The 21,999-nt window shown below is 38.1% G+C and overlaps 1 protein-coding gene across 1 annotated transcript in view; it reads left to right on the top strand.

Moving 5' to 3' along the window:
• LOC145771995 (sodium-coupled monocarboxylate transporter 1-like) overlaps positions 1-20,526 on the top strand; it is a 34,278-nt gene extending 13,752 nt beyond the window's left edge. Inside the window, exons 12-15 of the mRNA XM_082583796.1 lie at positions 9,566-9,697; positions 10,269-10,461; positions 19,241-19,425; positions 19,610-20,526. Coding sequence (XP_082439922.1) covers positions 9,566-9,697; positions 10,269-10,461; positions 19,241-19,425; positions 19,610-19,732 — 633 coding nt within the window. The 3' untranslated portion in view covers positions 19,733-20,526. The remainder of the gene's footprint in view (positions 1-9,565; positions 9,698-10,268; positions 10,462-19,240; positions 19,426-19,609) is intronic.
• Positions 20,527-21,999: the final 1,473 nt, after the last annotated feature.

Here is a 21,999-nt window from a genome sequence, read left to right as displayed (position 1 = left end):
CGTGCATCGATATGCGCGAGCAGAGAGAAACGTCCTCTTGTTTTCCTTTGTTTGGTTTGACCTCAATAATACAAAGCGCGTTATTTCTTACGTTACAAAAGAAAGGCCAGTGATCACAAAGCTATTAATTAGAAAAAATAATAGCAAACGTTTTTTGCGTTATCAGCTCTACAAAGAAGAATAGCAATCCATGATCAAAATAGTAGGCTATGTAGGCCACAAACTATTCAAAACAGTTGTTTCAAGCAGATAATATTCATTGACGAATAAAAAGCGTTACAATAAGAAATCTTGGGTAAAGGCACGAAAACATGGTTTCGAAATAAATGTTCTATGGAAATACTCTCATTGACAAGCATTGCAATTGCGGAAATGTATGACTGCAAATGCTTTTGGGAGAAGCCGTAGAGAAATAGCGTTTTTGCAAACAGTAATTGTGAGATACACTCAAAATTATGAGATAGGCTCCATTTACACGTAGCAGCTAACTCGATGGCGTCCCTTCCCTGCTTTATGTCGCCTACTTGTTGTTATGTCCTGCATTTTTGTTTCACCGTGCACTGTGTGTTGTTCCAAAGAGCGCAAAATAAAGATGATAATGCCTCATGTACAATACAAAATATTTTGTAATGTAGACAAGACATAAAGTTAGGCGTCACATTAGACAAAAAACAAATCAGCTTTCTTGATCATTGATTCAACATCTGAATACGTTGCGCCAATGTACAGTATAAGAGGCCGGCTATTGTGAAGATCCGCCATTTATAAACGATCCGATTATACCAAAAGTGAGACAAACTAGTGGATCAAAGAATGAACAGACAATGCTGAGGAAACTAAATCTAAGTGACGAACAATACCGATGTCTTCATTTATCTTGGAAAAATGCTGCCTGAACTTATCAACAAAAAATACAGTAAATAACGGCAAGGATCCCGAAAGCAGAATTTGCTCGACTTTGGCATGAATTTAGTCAGACATCTACAGTAATAATTCCACACATACAATAACGGGCTCTCAACGGCTGTAAGATACATAATAATCAACCTGGTTCTGGGCGGTTTGTGTAACAGCTTAGGGGAAGACACTACTTGAAATGATGCACCACACAAAAGATTTTCAATGAAGACTGAGTCTAAAAACCGATGTGGATTGTGCTTCACAATGACTTCAAGTTTAGGACAGAAAAGGCACAAAAATATCACGATAAAAATAAAGACCTTTGGGAAATTTTCGAGAATCATAACACGATGCAAATACCAAAAACGCGTAGTTTGCATGCTGGTCTAAGCTGGCCGGCAACAACAAAGGTAGACAATACAGGCAGTTTATAATTCGATAACAGCGCAATAAACATTATAAATACGTAAACCGACAATTTTCTTTTACAAACATATTACGTCTAATAGTAAATTTTCCCCCAACAATTTTTTGTAAAGCGCTTGCAAACCACGGTTTTGTAAAATAATTCATCATTATTATTTTTTTTTACTTCTCGGATATTGTAAAACGTCATCAGCAAAATCACAAAAAGATTTCATTACTTCAATGTAGTAGGCCTAAGAATTTTTTATAGAATTGTAGCCACGTTGTTTCAACAAAGAAGCCATTTTTTGGCAATATAAAGTTATAGAAAATAATTTGCAATCATGCAAATGTTTGGAAAGAATTTAGGAAGTCTTCTCACAATCTGGCACAAAATGATTATGTTTATTGTATCTCTGCAATATTTTTTACGACAAACTTTGAAACTTCGTTATAATCATTTTTATCTTTGAAGTCAAAAGTTAATTTTTTTTTGGCCAGAAACATAATCGCTGCCTTGCTGATGTTGTCGCCTTTACGCGTATTTTTTGTGCTTCAAACAATAAGGAACCAGTCAGCAATCCAGTCCTTTTACATTGATTCAACATTTGTAAACGTTAAATTTATGTAGATTTGCTGACTGTGGGTTATTTCACATTTCCTTTGTTTACGCATGTTCCTCGATTCGCTGTTGCATTATTTCGACGCTGGCGGACTAAAAATGTTATTTCAAATTGATTGACACAATCTTCAATAAAAAGTGAGCTTCGAACTTAGCTTTGTTGATGTAAATGCTGTATTTTTGTGGATGTAATTTATGAGTCATGTTTATAAACACCCGTAAGCGAAATCACTTATGATGTGGCCTGCATGATATTTGTGTTGCGACTTGACACAAATCCACAATTTCAAAAGCACCTAATTTGAACTTAGAAATTTCAGATAATTTCAACAACTTGTTCAATTGTCTTCTCTCTACTAAAAATATTCATACTACAAACTCAATTGTAGACATAAAATACACAAACGAAGATGTAAACAGCTATTCAAGCAGGCTAAGGTGTTACTTATGAGAAATTTGGTTCCATAAAACTAGAAGCTAGCCATGAGTTTCGGAATGCATTAGTTTAGGATAAAAATGTAAGACAACAAACGCAGTTTTGTTTTTTTTTCAAGTTCGTGTAACAATGTTACTCTGATTGTAACTATTTTAGAATCAGTGAGTAGCTTACAATAAGATTTTCTCGCAAGTCGTAAATTCTAATCAATGCAATGATTCGGCACACCGCACACACACTTCGTGCGTTCGATCGAGCTCTTTGTTATTCAGAAGTTTGCATGAAATCGGATTAGCACGGTAATTAAATAGCGGCAAGTTAAATCAAAATTGTCATTTTTGGGTACCTTTGCAAAAATTGAAATATCAAGTTTAACATATAAAATTTTAAAATAATGACTTTTCAAACTTATAGACAAATGATTTGCTTTCACACCAGTGCAACTTCTGTTGAAATAGCACCAGCGGATAACACGTAACAGCTGATTGAATTTGATCCAAAAATGGCCCCCCCTTGAGCAGTTAACTTCCAAAAAAACGTTGAAAAGCAAAGGGTTAACGGTTTTTATATGACGTTTGATTTGGTGAACCATTGTCGGGAACAGGTACAACTGCTTCAAAACGTCAACGTGTGGGGCTCTATTGGTCTAAACGAGAATTACCGAAATGAAAAAGTCAACTTATTGTTACTATCAGGTTTAGATCAAATAGATTGAGTTTATTTTTATCAAACAGCATCTCAATTCAATTAAAATTACAGTTTTTCTAAACTCTTGTAGGGCTACAATTTGGATAATTTTTTATTTGTTCTAATCTGGCTATAGCCATTTGCAGTGTAACAGCAGTATCTCACAGACAGTATCCTTAATTTATTGTTGAGGTAGCCTAATGCCTGGAAATTGCTGTTTATGTGACAGAGTCAGTGACAAAGACGTGTGCTATCTTTTCATGCTTTCAAACAAAACAAGGTGCTGAGAAGAAAATAGTCAAAGTTTTCTTCAAGTCTTCGAAAGTGGGATGGACCATACAAAACTAGTCGTATATGTTCTCTTCACTTCAATGGAGATGATTTTGTTAACACCACCAACCCGATTTGGATCTTCTCAGCAATGAGTAGCGTGCTGGGAACTGTAGGTGGTGCGTTTTCCACAAGTGCGAGTCTATGTCCCAGCCCAATGAATGTGTATGTTGCCATGAAGTGCCACAGACGAAAGCACTTTTGAAGAAAGACGCATCTAGCTGTGTTACCAATTTGACCGATTTTGAGGCACACTTACATCCTGCAGTTCTGAGGACTTTTTTTATGAGAAGCAGGAAGAACTGGAGAAAAAGCAATAAACCGAAAGGAGAAAACGGAGACCTATCGAAGGAGTAATGATGCTACTTTAGGCTAAAAATACACTAAACGCTAAAGAATGCACACTAAACAAATTGATTTTATTTTCTTGCAGGCAGTATCAGTAATTAGTCGCTTACAGGCATGTATTGGAGTGGATACTACAAGGCGATGCTCTCGGAAGCAACAATCGGATTGTGATGCCGTCATGCATTGTTTGGCGAATCCGAAACAATTTTAAAGTCCAGATGGCCGTTACACCGGATTTCAATGGCCAACCGAAGGCACATTATGAGAGAGAGAGAGAACTTTTATTTATTTATCAATATAGTAGAGTCATTTTCAGAGGATCCGTGACCGTGGTGAGGATACCAAAGTTTCTCAGTGGATTTAACAAGGGCAACTGATACTAAAAAAAATAAGCTCCCATATACCTCGCGAAAATGGCGGGAAAGTTGTTATTTTAGACGTTTTTCAAAATGGCCGCCGCCGCCATCTTGGATTTCAGAGGATCCGTGACCGTGGTGAGGATACCAAAGTTTCTCAGTGGATTTAACAAGGGCAACTGATACTAACAAAAATAAGCTCCCATATACCTCGCGAAAATGGCGGGAAAGTTGTTATTTTAGACGTTTTTCAAAATGGCCGCCGCCGCCATCTTGGAAAACTGATAAGGTTCTATTTCTTGACGTGGATGGCCAAAAATGACAATTTAGATGTCAATTCCCACTAATTTTGGTGTCAGAAACACAATGAGATGGCATAATTCATGATTCAGAGTCCCCTTGACCTCAAAATCCAAGATGACAGACGTATGCGGTCCCCTACTGTATTAAGATTCACTATCACTGCAGGACAAATACGATGCACAGCTGTCAGAATCACTTCCGCTATCATCATTGTTGTCAGAATCACTTCCGCTATCATCATCTATATATAGATGACTTGGAGTTGTCGGACGTTCCAGGGATGGTGGAAGTGCAGGTTGGGTATAGCGTACTGGGAGGCATATGCCATTTACAAGGCACCACCCATGGCCAATTGGTGATGGATGATTCTGAAGCTGGAAGTTCTTCTGCAGATATGTGAGGTAATTGGTGCGCTCCAAGTGTGGTCGTAGACTGTCAGAGTCAGGTACCAGTCTGATGATCGTCTTTTTCTTGAGTACTGACCACTTTGCTGCTCTCACCTCTCCCAGTGTCTGGTGTTTGGTGTCACGATAGATGTACCGGATAACAAATTTCTGTAAGTCATTGATGATTTCATGTGTGACCGGGAGGATTGTGCCACAACTCTTAAGGAGGTTATGGGCTTCTGATGATTGTTGTACACTGTCAACAATAGTTTTCTTGCCTATTCCATAAAAGCCGGAGTTATGATCGCATCCGGTAAGAACATGAAGTGGGATCAAAGACTCAGCCAAAGAGCACCATCTAAGTTCTCGAATAGGAAGTCAACAAGCACCTTGAGATCGGCATTGTTCTCTAACTTAGCATTTGCATCATATAGTTCTTGTTGGTCTACTGAACAGCGTAACTTACTGAGAGATGCCTGCATCTCTTCAGACAGAGTGAAACCTTCCAAACGTTTGTCTAGTGCATGGTGGACTAAAGCCTCGTAGAAGAGTCGAAGGCAACGCACACCGCGGTTGAAGTGTTTTCCACACAGAGCTTGATCTACGGATCCATCTGCAACGACACCTGCAGCCACCAGTACATCTGAAATGCCTGAGCCTTTGAACCTCTTGTAGACCGCATTGATGAAAGACATCTGGATATGAAAGGGTCCCATGAATGGCAATATGTCAGCAGTCATGTCTGGATTCTCACTTTTCAATTCTAGCAATAATGCGTAGACAGGATGATCACCGACAATAACGGAAAATGGCATGTTCTTGTCATCACTTGCCTTTGCAAGCTTGCGCAGAACTTCATACAGAATGGTCTTGCTTGGTGGATCAGGATAAGTCATGTGATAAATTGCTTGACTTTTCTGGGTTTCTGGTGATAGCTTGGCCTGGAAGCCAGAAAAGGCTGGTACGGTCTGATCTTCTGGCTTTGGTCTTGTTCCGTCTGCCTTAGCTCGGGCCAATGCATGGATAACACCTCTCATTCTTTGAGGAGCTGTGTCCAGATGTTGTTCATCCGCTACCTTTGGTCTGATGGGTGGTTCACCACGTTTGACTGTTTTGTATGGTTCAACTCTTTGCATCTGGCTCCCGAGTTCTTTGAGACTAGCAGAGAGGTAGGAAGGCAAGGTGGTATTTACAACTGGTCTATCTTCAATCAGGGTAGGTAGATTTAACTCAGGCAGGTCTGGCTGGACAAACATGACATTTGTACGATGTGATTGGCCACTTCCAGTCAAAGTGTCACTTTTGAAGTCATCATTGTCGACTATACATATTGCGGGTGTTCCTTCATGCAGTTCAAATGGACACTCAGTTGAATGCTTCAGGTCAGTAACTGACCAGAAATCTCTAAGCATAAGTACATCGTTGTAACTGATTCCCAGGCCATCCTTATGTAATATGTCTACCATTTCTCTGCTCTTTGCCATACCATGTAGCAGTACAGATAGGTTTGTCTCAAATGCAGTACGTCTTCCAGTGATGTAACTGGTCAAAATAGATGCAATTGATCTGACTGGGGGCGTGTCATCGACTTCAGGCTTAGTGGGGTGCTTTAACCAAGTGATGAGCTTCAAGAGGAGATCATTCAGGTCTTCATTTTTTAACTCATGTATGTATGGAGGCCAAGGAATAGTTTTTGTTTTGATGATCTGATCTCTGAGTCTCCCAGCTACATTCTTCACCAGGTTATCGTCGCTTACACCTAGAGATGATATTGCAGCCTCAAGATATGAACCTGCAGCTCTCGTATCATATACCAGTTCACTCACATTCTTCTGACCTCGTTCATGAAATGCTATGTCATTTCCGAATTCCTTGATCAGAATTTCTTTCAAGAAACTGGACTTTGCTGTGGAATAGTAACCATAATTTGAAGTAATGCGTTTGTAATCCATTAGTAGACCTTGCAGTGTACGGATTTCATGATTTTCAAAGATAACTTGACGGACATGATGAAAGAAGATTGCTTGGGCCTCTCGAAGATTAACCTGTTGTAGATGCTCTGTATTTTCATCAGACAAAGACTTCTTCAGAGGGTTGCTGACATAATTGCGCCAACATCCACGATGATAACGAATTTCCAATCCAAAAGCCGTTCGACTGTCTGGAATAGATGCGAGTAGGGTATTCAATCTTTCTCTTATAAGCTCATCTAACAGACAAACTGTATGCAATTTGAACCGGTTCCATGCGTCTTCTGTTGACAGAAGCAAAAGTTTGGATTTGCCAGGATTACTGTTTTTTTGTGGTCCCTTCATACACCATACACAGAGATTCTTATCATGAACCACTCCAGTACTAGAACGAAGCTTTTTAGGCACATTTCCTGGCAGTTGTGGACTTGAAGTTGATGCTTGAGCTTCTTCTTCCTGTTCAGATTTCCGTTTACGATTCTGTGCTTGCTGAATATAGCGATTACTGCTGACCTGGATGTAACATTTACTATGCATGTACAGGCCTTTAGGCCCCTTGTCCCACTCCACTGCTGCATAGGCATGCTGAAATTTATCAAGTTCCTTACACCTAAAAGTCTTGCTCTTCAGATTCTCCCACTTTGTATCAGATGCATTGTCCATACGATCATCAGCTATACACGGTTGTTGACATAATATGCATTTTAATTCAGGACCTGGGTTAGGCACATCACTATCTCTACTATCCATGCTTAATGAATCTTAAGCAATAGACCTGCAAAAAGTAAACAGAAATCTTGATCAGTCAGCATTCTTGGTTTACATTTTAGTTTCAGAGGATCCGTGACCGTGTTTACGATGCCAAAGTTTTTCAGTGAATTTAAAAGCATCATATTTGTCCTGCAGTGATACTGAATCTTTATACAGTAGGGGACCGCATACGTCTGTCATCTTGGATTTTGAGGTCAAGGGGACTCTGAATCATGAATTATGCCATCTCATTGTGTTTCTGACATCAAAATTAGTGGGAATTGACATCTAAATTGTCATTTTTGGCCATCCACGTCAAGAAATAGAACCGTATCAGTTTTCCAAGATGGCGGCGGCGGCCATTTTGAAAAACGTCTAAAAAAACAACTTTCCCGCCATTTTCGCGAGGTATATGGGAGCTTATTTTTGTTAGTATCAGTTGCCCTTGTTAAATCCACTGAGAAACTTTGGTATCCTCACCACGGTCACGGATCCTCTGAAATCCAAGATGGCGGCGGCGGCCATTTTGAAAAACGTCTAAAATAACAACTTTCCCGCCATTTTCGCGAGGTATATGGGAGCTTATTTTTTTTAGTATCAGTTGCCCTTGTTAAATCCACTGAGAAACTTTGGTATCCTCACCACGGTCACGGATCCTCTGAAAATGACTCTACTAATAGTGATGAATGATGATGAAGTAAATATGAATGATGATTCGTACGATTTCTTCATTTTTCACTTCAAGTATATTTTAGGTTTTGTAGGAACGTATCCAGCACAGTTTTATTAAACTGCAAAAAACAATAAATCTTCGAAAAAAGCAACCGTTTGTACCAACTCCGACCAAACTGTGATTCACCAATTACATCTAGAAAGCATTTGTTTTATTCGTCGCTAACGACGCCCACCCAAGATGACGTAACACCACCAAAGTCGTCGCAGAGCAGTGAAATATGGAGTTTCGCCTGTGGTGGCGCTGCGGAACTGTCGTTTTGTGTAAATTTCGCCCTAACCAGTCGAGCTTCGAGGTTAAGATTAAAAAGTTCGCTAAGCATAATTCTGCGCTAGAAAATGCTTAGAAAAGTTCTTATACTTGGGTCCAACCTGCCAGGGGCACTTTAAGTAAGCACCAACAGCGAAGAAGGTGAAGTTCAAACGCTGGATAACCTTGCAGCAGATCAAAAATTTAGTTACAACAATTTAAAAAAACCTTTTTCCAATTTTCAATGTAATTTCCAGAATTGGTTTAAAATTATTTTTCCGGTGTAGTAGGCTATGGGTTGAAATAGCGCAGAAAATAAAGCGCTCGCTTTCCAATCATGCAATCCTGGTTCGACTCCTGGCTTCAGGTGGTTGTGAAAAACACCACTTACCTCTACTCAGGGTGTAATAAGTTGGGTGGAATTAGTTGCTGAAAGAAAGACAGCCGAGACCTCCTGTCGTTAATGCTGAAAGCTTAGTATAATGAGAACCTTATCTTCACATTCCCCGATGCTTCAAGCAAGTAGGCCTATAGGATTCACATTTACCTTTAGTAGGCTATACTGAACTGTCTGTTGTAATAATGCACTGTAAACTGTTGTGTTAACCTAATAACCTTGTCCGCCCCGTTAGCTCATTGATTATTCAAGATCAAGAAGCCTTGTTTGGCTCTCGAGGTGTGCGCTTGAGCAACGCATTTCAGGCCTGCTCTCCATTCAGCGGCATCTAGTGAATGGTATATATTCTCCGACAACAACAACTATCGGAATCTTTTGTAAAGCGCGGTAACCTGACAAACAGTTTTTCAAAGCCTCTTCAAGTACGGCAAGCCAACGCAAAACTGCTAGGAATAGCCTATATCAAATGCTTTGTCAATCCGTGGATAAAAATTTTCTATAGTGAGTATAGTCAGGTATAGTTCTGACGCCTGGAAGATCGCTCCTTCTCGACTTTGTTCACTAATATCGATTCCATAATCGTTTTCCACTCAAAGCGTAGTTCTTTGAAAAATTTGTGCTGATGCTTTATTAAAATATCATTTTTGTTGATATCTCTTTGTTAAAATTTGGTGTGACCTTTAACGAATTTAGGGAGCTTTTATTGGTTTGATATGCGGGATTGCAGCTACCACCTGGGTATACATTGGACAACTCTTCTACCCACCAAATCCCAAATTTGCCCGCGCTTTGACGCTCAGCACAAGTGGGTGCAACATGGCTGAGGTATGACTATCACCATACTGCAACAATTTTTATATTTGTCTTCTTTTTTTTTTATCTTGATTCAATGTAACAATACAGCAATTTTAATCCATCCCACACTGAAACGAAAGTTCCACCGTTAGAGTCCCTCTCCCCAGGAGAAAACGCCACTTGGGAAAAGTGGAGCACATTGCATCGACTCTAAATCGGTGTTTTCCGTGTTAATTCTGCAATGATAAAATGGGCTACAGCATAAGCAAAGTTACATATTGTATTTGTGGCACCAAGTCTCAAACGCTCTATTTGTGTGTCTTCAGCATAGGCTACCACTCAATGCAGTAAATGGGCCTTTTAGTATGCAACTCCGTGTAAAAGAACTTGTCAATCTATGGTGTATCAATCATATTTATAAGAATTTAGTAAAGAAGAACCAAGTTTGATAGTGTGCATTTGTGCAATTGTCATGTTTATAAAACCAATCCTTTTGAGCATAGGATTCCAGTATGATTAGAAAATCATGAAAAGTGGATAGGCGAGAACATGGTTTTATTTCTCCAGTGATGACATCTCATAACTTGATAATTTATTGTAGACATCAAATACGACGTTAACTTCCATGACAACGGTAACTATGGCAACTACTGCAGCAAATGGAAACTATTCAACGGTTACCGATCAACAATATCCACCAATTGCGGACTTCTACGACATCTCATATCTTTATTACAGCTTTGTAGGATTTTCTGGAGCTTTAGTTGTCGGTCTGATTGTTAGCTTGTTATCAGGTAAGATCTGACATCTTTTGAAATGTTTGTCAAGCAAGGTTATAAACCATCAGGATTGATGATTCTTTCTCAAAATTTTCTTAAAACATTCTCTTGTTCACGGGGAGAAGAGTATTTTATTAACCCGCTGAAGCCAGATTTGAACTTGGATGACAGTAGGGGATGGGAGAGTGAGTTAGCCTGCGTTTGTTTCAAACTCAACTTTATCCCTGATTTTAGGATACAATGGTGTAATCTAAGACCCTTGGTGAAAAAAATTGAAATTTTTGCCCAAAACTGTTGTAGGCTTAATGGATGGTGGTCGACGATAGGTGGTTGCAAAGAAAGCTTTTTCAAAAGAACACAATAAGCGGAAGACCAGGCAGCTTGTCCCTATATCTAGCCCAGCCAGCTATGGATATGGATCAGCTTGACTTTATAGCCTAACTTATCTATAGATGCACATTTCAGTTGCTTATAATTATTAATAGTTGCAACCATCATTAATTTACATAACTTACATTAGGCCTACTCCTGGGCATGACCTACATCGGATCTTGTCGTTAAACTTTTCACAAGATCTAAAAAGTAATTTTATTTTATACTGTATCATATAGCATGATCAAATGGCTTTAGTTTAAAAAAAAAAACTTTCTGGTAAATTTTTCTATAAAAATTCGACGTTGTTGTGGGGAAAACTGGTTTTCGTCCGAAACTAGGCTACTTCTACAGTGGGAAAAAAGCTGCATAAGATAGGCCTATTATAAACATGTTACCTTCAGAGACTTTGACCTGGAGTAGATTCTACAATAAAAATATTCACACGCAAATAATACAGGAATATTCATGCACTGCACTTCACTGTATGAAAAAAGCATAAATCCTGTGAAAGTTTCGAAATAGATTTTAAGTGGATATGTAGCCTATAGGCTACCGAACTTGTTTAAATTGTAAGAAAGCATACCGAAGACAGAAACATCCTAAATTAACATTAACTAGAGATGTTTCTCGGCAGCCGATTTGTAGCAAGAATTGACAGCGATAGACACGTGTTTCGCCCATGAGGCTGGGCTCATCAGTATTGCACCATATGTTCAACTGCTTTATTCGCATCAACAACGCACAGGTACAAAGGATTGACACGGCGAGAGAGCACAAACAAACATAACCAGGTCGAAGACTTTAAGAAACCGGCCTGCCACACCCCGCGGCGGCGGGGAGCGGCGTGATTTAGGAGTGACGATGCACCCGGAGGGGTAAGTCCACCAGCTTAGGTAGCGAGGGCCAAGCTGGGAAGTCGAGGTACCTGTGGAGGGAGACAGGCTCTTCAAGCTTATTCGACCGCCGCTTTACCAGTTAGTTTAACTCATATCTTTGTGGAAAGAAAAGAGCCAACAAAACCAGCAGGCGCCAGGGCAGAGGACATTGTGAAGAAAGGGGTGTTCTTTCCGGCTATCAGCACAAGGCTGAGCACTCACTAGTACAGCGAGCAGTTGCGATTCGCTAACCATAACGGTGTAACTTCCACGCTAGCCATTCAGACCATCCAATCAACAATATGTTTCTCGGCGGCCGATTTGTAGCAAGAATTGACAGCGATAGACACGTGTTAAACTGACTGGTAAAGCGGCGGTCGAATAAATTTGTGGCTAGAATACGGTGCGATACTGATTAGCCCAGCCTCATGGGCGAAACACGTGTCTATCGCTGCCAATTCTTGCTACAATTCGGCTGCCGAGAAACATATTGTTGATCGGATGGTCTGAATGGCTAGCGTGGAAGCTACACCGTTATGGTTAGCGAATCGCAACTGCTCGCTGTATACTAGTGAGTGCTCAGCCTTGTGCTGATAGCCGGGAAGAACGCCCCTTTCTTCACAATTAACTAGAGACTCAGAGTCTCTTTATCAAGCATATAGCTTAACACAAAATCGTTTACCCAGAGAAAGCCTACAAATATGATAATATTTAGGCTACATGTTTTTTAACTTTTTCGTTATTAACTAGGCCTATGTATTTATCTTATAAAGCAGCGTTTATTAACCTTTTCTGACTCTAGCACCCCTGTAAACAGGCCTGAACAGTCTAGCACCCCCTAGCTATCGTTGACATACGACTACTACAGTGCCGGCCAAAAGTTTATTAGAGGCCGAAATTTTGACATGCCTTTAGATCGCTGGCGATAGGCTATATTTTTTAATGAAGTCTCTTGTTGTTTCAGAAACTGTGCAGTTACTTTAACGAAGTTGATTCAGGATTTGTTATTTGACTTTCATTCACCAACAGAAATTCAAATATAACCGTATGTAAGTGAATCAACTTTCTTAAAACAACAGCACAGTTTCTTAGGCGACAAAAAATACAAAATATAGGCCTACCACCAGCGATCAATAAGCAATAAGCATGTCAAAATTTCGACGCCGCCAAGTTTGGCCTGTACTATTGAAAGGAAAGCGATGTACAAATTGATCATTTTGTTTATTCTTCAAAACTACTATCGTCATTGGTAATAAAAGAAATAGGAAAGCCCGAGAATAGTGAACGAACATGGACAAGCTTAAGCATACCCACTACCCAGCTGGTTAACTAGTTACACATGTATCAATGTGATTTCTGTTGTTGCTCATGTGTGACCAATTTCTTTATTCGAGGCTTCGTGTTGGTCAAAGCCTCTCTCATATTGTGGAGCAACCCATGTTGAAGGCGGTTCTGGCCAATTGTTTTGATTTGGAGCATGGTGGAGAACGCCTTTTCACACAAGTACAGTAGGTGATTGGAAATGGAACGATCAATTCCAATGCTGCTCCGTGCCAATGCAGGATATGCTGTCAACTGATCACACCAGAAATCAGCAAGCGGAAGGACGAAATTTTGTCTGACAACTTTGATTCACCTGCACGTCAATCAGCTCCTCCTTTAGTTTATTATCATCACTCATGTCTACCAAGAAGGGCTGCTATATTCACTCCGGATATGAGGGATTTGTGGGAACGTATTTTGCCATAGTGGTTTCTAGAAGCGAGAGGTGAGCAACAATATTACAACAAAGCACCCACCAGATAAGTTTGCGCAAACTACTCGGGATCAATTTTTGTACTTGACTGGGATATGACCACAATAACAGCAAATCATGTAAGCTACTTCGAAACAGCAATCATTGATATGACAACTGCTGATACTGGCAGAAAGCCAAAAAATGCAGAAAAGTAAAATCGCATTTTTTTGATATTATGCTGCATGCATTTAACACCCCCTGCAGTCGCTTCCAGCATCCCCAAGGGGTGTTAGCACCCCCGGTTAAGAAACGCTGTTATGAAGAAAGATAAAGTTATGCGTTTGTAAGAATGGTCGGCAGCAGTGGCCGAGTGGTTAGCGCGTTGGGCTCGCAGTCGAGAGCCTGCATGTTCGACTCCAGCCACCCGCACTTGCTGTTGTTTCTCTGGGCAAGAAACTTTACGATAACTGCCTCTACCCAGTGATCGATTTCGAGTAATGGGTAGTACCAAATTTAAGTCATAAGTAGAGTAGACAACCGGAAACAGACATTGCAGTCGGCTGCAGCGTGGGTCAGGTGTACGTCGGAAAGAGTAACCTACACCGATGCATAGCGCTCAAGTCCGCTTCCCCGCAATGCAGGATAAAGATAATAAAACAAAATGGTATATTATGTACTGACAAAGTCTTTTTTGTGTGGCAAAAGCTGTACAATACCTCTGGCTCAATTTAATGTGGTAGCCCGCTGCCCGGCTCTCTACTTCTTGAATACAGAATATCTGTATTTTCGGTACGGTACGGGTAGCCTACGCTTTCACACATGCGCGTAGTCATGCACACAAATCAAATTAACTACTTTACCGTGTTTTACGATGAACCAAGAACAAAAAAACTGTTTACGGCTGTCTTGTAACATACATAATGCACTAGCGAACAATATTTCAACTTTAAAGGCCATAAACAAAAAATGACGTCTATTCAATACAAAGCAATTTTACACCAAAAGTATTTTTCTGGTAAGGAGAAAGCGGAGTTTGAACAAAAATTTCAAAAAAATTATACTAAAGGTCTTAGAATATAGGCCTACTGTTCTAACCTAAAGTCAGGGCTAAAGTTGAAATTTAAATTATCCTCCTCCCTTACCCTAATGACAAAGTTGTAATGCGAGAGTTTTACCCGTTGCAAATTGCAAAGTTATCATCGCCTCACATGTGGAATTTCATGCTTTTTTTCTTTTTTACTTGATTTGATTAATATGCAAAAAATAGAGTTGTAGCAGAAGTCTCAATATTATCCAAAATCAATCTTGTAATCTTTTTTCGCTTGCACATTCCACATTGCTAAAAATAAGTCATTCTTTTTCTGCTATAAAAAATGCTCAAAATTCAGGACATGCCTGTTTCAATAGCAATATTGTAGCCTATAAGTAGGGTAGTGCGGGGCAAGACTAGTCACATTTTGGTATTATTGGGTATATCTTTACATAAAGTTAAAAATGTTTCAATTTTTAGTGTTGAACAGTTATACTAAGGCTTCCTTAAACCAGATAGCAAAAAAAAAGTGAAATTTATTTTTAAGTTATGTTAATACAACATCATTTTTACGACCGAGTCAAATGACTGGTTTTGCCCCTAAGTAAGGGTAAAACAGGTCAGTGTATTTTTGATGAGAGAAAGAGTATATTTACACATACAAAGTGCAGTTTCACATACAAAGTACACCACTGCAGCACATTCGTACAGAACAGACATCAGCAAACCAGTGGCGTAACAACGCAATGTGCCGCCCTTGGATTTTTGTACGAAACGCCGCCCCTACCCCTCCCTGACACCGTCGTAAAAGCTGATTAAAATTCCACACAACAGAAGAATTAAAGCAGTTGTGTTTAATTTTATTTAAAGTTCAAAATAAAACCACTTTTTACTCAGACAGCTGAATGATTCTTTGTCTCCTGTATTTACTCTAACCCCTGGCTTGAATGGCCCTTCTTTATTCTGAAACCTTTCGGGCCCTATTAGTTTGATTATCTCAACTCTCATGTTATGAGTTAATGTTTCTGACCAAGTAGCCATATCGTTATGAGAATAAATAATAGATAGCATCTGTTTTATCTTTATCTGACAGTGTTTCATTCACAGGCTTTCTGTGATCACTTTGTTATTGTTTTGCTTGAGGTAGTCCACACTTCTTCTTCCGTCTCAATTTGAGCTACCGTAGAGATTTACTGTGCTAATCTTTTCTGTTTTTTTTAGCAGAGGCAATTTTTACGAACTTCAAAATGACTCCTTCATTCTTTTTAGTTCCTCTTCTCTAGCTTTCTTTTTCTTTCTGAAAAAAACCTTTACTTTCTTTTACTCTCGTCATAGGCAAAAATTAACTTAAAAAAATTGCAACTTAAATCTTGTTCTGGAATCTGCAGCGCATTAGTTAAAAACAATAGCCTAGCCATGATTGCAAATTTGCTGAGTTAAGCTAAGTGATCTATTTCAGACCTGAAACTTTAAACCTTTCACTAACCTAACCCATCTTCACACATGAAGATGGAGGAATCCGGTCTATCTACCACAGACAGATAGTAAAGGTGGCATCAGTTGACTCGATGACTTCACGGTCCATTCCTGTCTCCTCCCGAAAGTGAAATAAACTTAAAACTAATCTGAACTTAACTACCGTACCAAAGCTAAATTGATTGAACAATGCTATAGCTTACAAGTTACAACCGAAATTCTATCATTACTTCAACAGCAGGAGTAGCCTATCATTAAACCGTCACAAATACCACATGGTGAGGCACAATCTAAAAAAGTTGCAAATTACTTAGTTTATAAGTTACGCATAACTTGTTTAATTTTTTGGCTTCACTTAGATCAGTGTTAACTTAGGTCGTTTAAATCTGAGTTTCTCCGAGAATAAATTAATGTGACTGCTTTGTTCGTTTAAACTTTAAAACGTTTTCACATTTTGCCGCCCTCTAGCAACGTGCCGCCCCTGGATTTATCCACAAGATCCAATGGGTAGTTACGCCACTGCAGCAAACATGCTGGATTCCATTTTATGACATTATTTGTTCAATTACTGTGCCGAATATCCATTGTTCTTCTGGACGACAAAACAAACTGAGCAAGGAAGATTATGACAAAACTTGCCATTTTGTTCACTGACAATGAGGTCCACATGGTACATTACAGTTGGCAAATGTTAGAACAATTGCTTTTGTGAACAATAGATAGAAACAGAATCAAAAATACACTTCAGATGTTTTCTAGTATAGTTCAATATTGTTAGGCTAGATTTTTTTAAATCTTTCATTTGTGTTTTTTTGCGTTTTTGTCCAAACTTTGACGCACACTTTCTATAAGAAAACATTGAGAACCATAAATGAATTTTGCATGGTAGACTTATCATATCTTAGTGAATAAGTGGACATAATTTCAGTGCAAATTTTCACTTTGGTCATGGGTAACCAAGATATTAAAATATTAAAAAGACCCCACCTTTTTGCTTTTTTTTCATTTTGACCTACGTTTCACATTAAATAAACTCCCAAATCCTTTGATATTTTGTACTGATATTTTCTCAGTTCATAGAAAATCTTATTATCAACATTTCTACCAAATTTCAGCCAAAACGAATCAAAAATGGGGTCTTGGCGAGGTTTTAAAATTTTGGAAAATCTTAGCCGAGAGCTGGAAACGGCCAAATTTGGATGTCCATGACCTTTGACCTTTTAGAGTGACAATGTGAACGATGTTGTTTTTTCAATGTTTGGCAGAAGTACTATCGTCTGTAAAAAATTTGGGTTGTTACTTAATTTGGTTTAGCAGTGATAGGGCCTCAAACATGGCAAAAAATCAAAAAATCGTGCCCCCTTGGCAGACCCCCTCAACTAAATGCTTCGCTCACACTAGGATAATTTCATTTTTGATGTAATAGGCAAATAATACCCTATGAACCAGGTACGCCTACATGACAGTTTGGTTAAAGAATTTAGCATTTTCACCAATTGAGGCAAAAGTTTGGCACAGCACTTTATGACTGACTTGTTTTGCCCCAACGAAAATAGCCATGACTGAACAAAAATAAATACCCAATAAAACTAATTTCCAAGGAAGAACTACAAGATGAGTAGTTTTGAGACAAATTACAATAATTGTAATTTCGTTTAAACTAGAAAGTCTTGGTTTAATTAACAATTTTCATAATGTAATGCTCTGTTTAGTCTAAAGTCTACTCTAAACCACAAAAAAAAAGTTAGTCCAAAATATGAAGGTAAAATTTTACACCAACTTACGTTTCGCAGCCTATACAAAGACAGCAAGCAAAAACTGCACAGCAGTTGCTGTTGTCGCATCACAAAAGAACCACTAAGTGCGCTAAAGCATTTTTTTGAGTGTATTATTTCTAAAAAAAAGTTATGCTTGAATAAAATCAAACTGACTGGTTTTACCCGACGACTTGTTTTGCCCCGAACTACCCTAATTTAGTTTTATTATCTTTCCATCTACATTTACGGGTAGGGGAGAATGGGGTTAGTTGGAAGGCGGGGTTAGTTGAAAAATTATCATTTTTTTAATCTCGATGACTTTTTTAAATATTTACTGCCAACATGTGAAGTAGTTTATAAAAACACATAATCCATGTTAGTTTCGAATTGCGTCAAGTTATGCCTGTTTGGCTGACAATTTTGTATTTTCTTACTTTCGAAGTAAAAGTTTTGGCGTTTTAAGAAACATCTTTTGCGTCGATGTCGTTAAAGATAGGCAGAAGTATTTTGGTGTGTGTCAGCTGTAGGTGTTCTACAACACCAAGAAATAAACAAATTTTAGTCAAATGCACCATGCTTGAATAGTTTAGGAAAATAGTTTGTCATATACTAATGGGGCTAGTTGGAAAATAGTGGGTGGGGTTAGTTAGAAAACGTTTTGATACCAGTATGACGATGTAATATGATGCGAGTATATCGTCGTGGTATGATAGTACGTAGTATAAGCTCCAATGTATTTGTTTTAAGCAGATATACTGGTAAAATTTTAATTTGAATAGCTTGGGAAGTGCAATATATACGGTATCACAAGTTTTAAGATTGAGTTTATTAAAAAACGTTTTTACGGTGATTAAGCGTAGAATTTATTGCACTTTGATTTCAAAGCAAGTGAACATATTTGCTTACAATCCCATGTAAATGTTTGTTGGTTGAAAAAAGAGCATCCAGTTAATTAGTGGGCAGTAAACTAACGTTTTTTAACTAACCCCAGGCATGGGGTTAGTTGGAAAATCAATTGTATGTTTGTTTATTTTAAATTGGTATTAAAAGTTAAATTGACTGAATACTTATTCTTAGTTGTATGATAAGGGACAACATAGGTGATAATTTAAGCCGCTTCAAGTTGTTAGGTTATGCACCAATTGTTTTAAATTTCTCTCAAAAAAAAAACTTTTCAACTAACCTCCGTCTCCCCTACTTTAAAAAAGAATGAGTTTAAATTTTAGGATGCCATGGTTTTAAGTTTAACACAATAGACAAGTCCCCTGCATTTTAAGCCCTAGAGCAGAGATTTCAACCCGTTTCCTCTGGTTTTGCTTTCTCTTTGGAGATTTTTCAAGAGATGAGTTTAACCTCGCCGGTTATTTTCAGATCAGAATTTGGAAATTCATAACTTTCCTGCTTTATTTAATTTAAGTTAAGTTCTGATTGATGTAAGTTACCCCGCCTGGAACCTTTGTCATATGCTATTGATAGTAATTTTATGTCTGTAGATTTATTTAGAATACCAACAAAAACCAGCACACTTTCTTGTACCCAACAGGTGGATGGCGACAGCGCACAACAGTGAATCCGTCTTTATTACATTTCTTCTTTGATCACTGGATGTTTTTATGGCTACCTGGTCGCTTCAGGCATTTCATGAGATGTGGAGTGGATGTCGATGAATGGAAGAATACGAGTGAACTGGAAGAAAAAAATTCAGACGAAGACACATATTCAGATTGCGTAGGTTTCAGGTTAAAATAAATAGGGTATTGTTTGACAGTAAACTTTAAAGAGAAATTTGATCGAAAAAAACATATTAGACATGGACTTCAAAGAGGTTTTTTATTTTGTTGCCTAGAATTTTAGTCATGAGCAGATAAAGCACATGGCTGTAGACCTCTTGCTTATTAATTTTATTTTGCAGTCTTCTATCAGTAAAAATATTCCATCTTCTCTGGGAGACTTGAACGAAGCTTATATCGAAGACAACAACAGTGACAAAAAACATGCCAAATTTACTAATCTGGTTGATGTTACCGCTCTTTAATGGATGGTTAATGAAAGCATGGCTTTAAATGATGCAACTTCATGCAGCTTTGAACAAAAAACACATTTAACAACATCGTCGCCTAATCTTTTCATTGTGATCTCGAAAGACTCACCTAAAACTATTTTATTTTACTCGATATTAGACGACGATTTTAAATGAATTGCTTTTTCGCCATCGATATGGCGATGTACATATTTTCGCAGTTCCTGCAAGCATTGTTTATGCAATGGACATGGCGATATATTATATATGCTATTACTGCTGTCTTGAAACAATTTACAGTAAATTTAAGAATTAAAAGCAAGCAACACAAATAATAATCAACTAGGGTATGATAGAGGCTTTGCCACAAAATTTGCTGTTTGCTTTTCATTGCTTTTTAGAATAAAACAGAACACAGCCACGTGCCCCCGAAGGGCATTGAACCAACGCTGTTTTAGAGATCAGACAGATGTTTTCACCACTAAATTAACTTACAAATAACAGAGAGTTATGGACAAAAAAATGATATCGTCTTTCGGTACTCTTGGTGGCCTATTTGCTCTGTAACAATGACCTAGCCTGGTTTGTTCAGTTGCAATTGGAAACGAAATCGTTGTTATTGATTTTTTTTTAAATCTGTTGTATGCTTGCATCTCTATCTATTTGTGAGTAAAGTAGCAATTTATTCTTCAAAATGAAAATGCAAAACAATCTCTCTTTCATTGCATCATAAAGGCAGCGTGTGAAAATCTCTCGCTATCAAAATTACAATTTGAATGTGTTTTGCCTCAATAAAACTGCTTGCTGGTGTAAAAGTGATAATGATATAAAAATGCAAGACTGCAGACAATGGTTCATTGTTTAAAAGCGAGTGCAACACTCTGTTGAGAGGATAATGTTAGAAGAGAGAAGTGATTCTTTGTAGCGTTATTTGTTGAACAACTGATGCAGCTTTGTAATAGCAAATGGAAAGATTTAAAGGAAGGTATGGGGGAGGAATGAAAATGATTGAGTCAAGTATAGTAGCATTGAGGATGTTCAAAAATAAGTTTTCTGGTTAAAACGAAACAAAATCTTTCAAAAACAAATTTAATTCGAAACGAAATGAAGACAAACAGTTCTGCGTTGAAACGTAGTATTTCGCATTATTGTTAAATAAACCTGTTTAAATGTTGAAACAAATGAAAAAAATTAAAAGTTTTTGTCACCACAAAAATATTTTTTCTTGTCAGTTCTAATACAGCGCAAACTTAAGGCATATCAGCAACTTTCGATGCGTCATTAAACTTTTTTTCAGTCACTACACTGCTTTTCATGCTCATGACAGCGTTGAAGGTGAACGCAATAGCAGATATAATAATAGTAATAATAACCATGTTTTATTTTACGCCAACTGCTTATAGCCTACTGCATAATAGTAGATAACTGCGCCAACTGCATAACAGTAGATCACATTTTAAAACACTTGATGCAAAAGAGCAGGCAGCTGAAGAGAGTGCAGGAAGGTATAGGCTACTCATCGAGTTAGCTGCTGCCAATTATTTTCTCATGTGATTAACTACTACCTTGCTAAGATAGCGGCGTGCTCTAAAGCGATGTCGAACCGACATCCTTTCGAGTGTCACGAAAACGTTTTCATCAGTTAACTACGCGGTAGACAATTTGATATTAGAGAGTTAATTTTTAGAACAATCTAAACAAAATAACGTACACTTTGTTTGTGCTTTAAGATAGGCTCACAGTAGGTTTTTGTATAGTTTGCAAAAAATACTTGTTTTTGACAACACAAAGGCACTATGAGTGAAGAAGAACAAGAAGAAGATTTTTTTGATTTATTCACAGCTGAAGAGAGAAAAGCGTACATTGATCAATTGAAGAAGGAAAGCAAGTTGGAAAGAATTAAAGTAAGTAGCCTACCCAACCAGCATATTAGTTTGCATTACATTTGATTCAACAGCATTCAACATCTGCAGATTGATCCGGCACGCAATTTCATCCCGCCAGCGAAAAGGTTATTAAAATCATGCAGCACGTCTACATCCGTGTTTCTCCAACTTCATTAGGTTAGTGCCCAGTGGATCAAAAAGCCACTTTTTTAATTTCTGTGAACTCCGAGAGATCAAAACCAATATCAACAAACAAAATAATCTACGCAAACATTTGTTTGACAGAGACGGATCCAACAGAATGCTTCAACGGGTACATTTAAACCGTTGAAAAATTGTCTCCTAGTATTTTTGTTATGTGAAAGTATTATAGTAGGCTAATAACTTAATGATATT

This window comes from Aplidium turbinatum, chromosome 6 (assembly GCF_918807975.1).
Source record: "Aplidium turbinatum chromosome 6, kaAplTurb1.1, whole genome shotgun sequence".
Taxonomy (NCBI): domain Eukaryota; kingdom Metazoa; phylum Chordata; class Ascidiacea; order Aplousobranchia; family Polyclinidae; genus Aplidium; species Aplidium turbinatum.
This window is presented reverse-complemented; position numbering and strand designations above follow the sequence as displayed.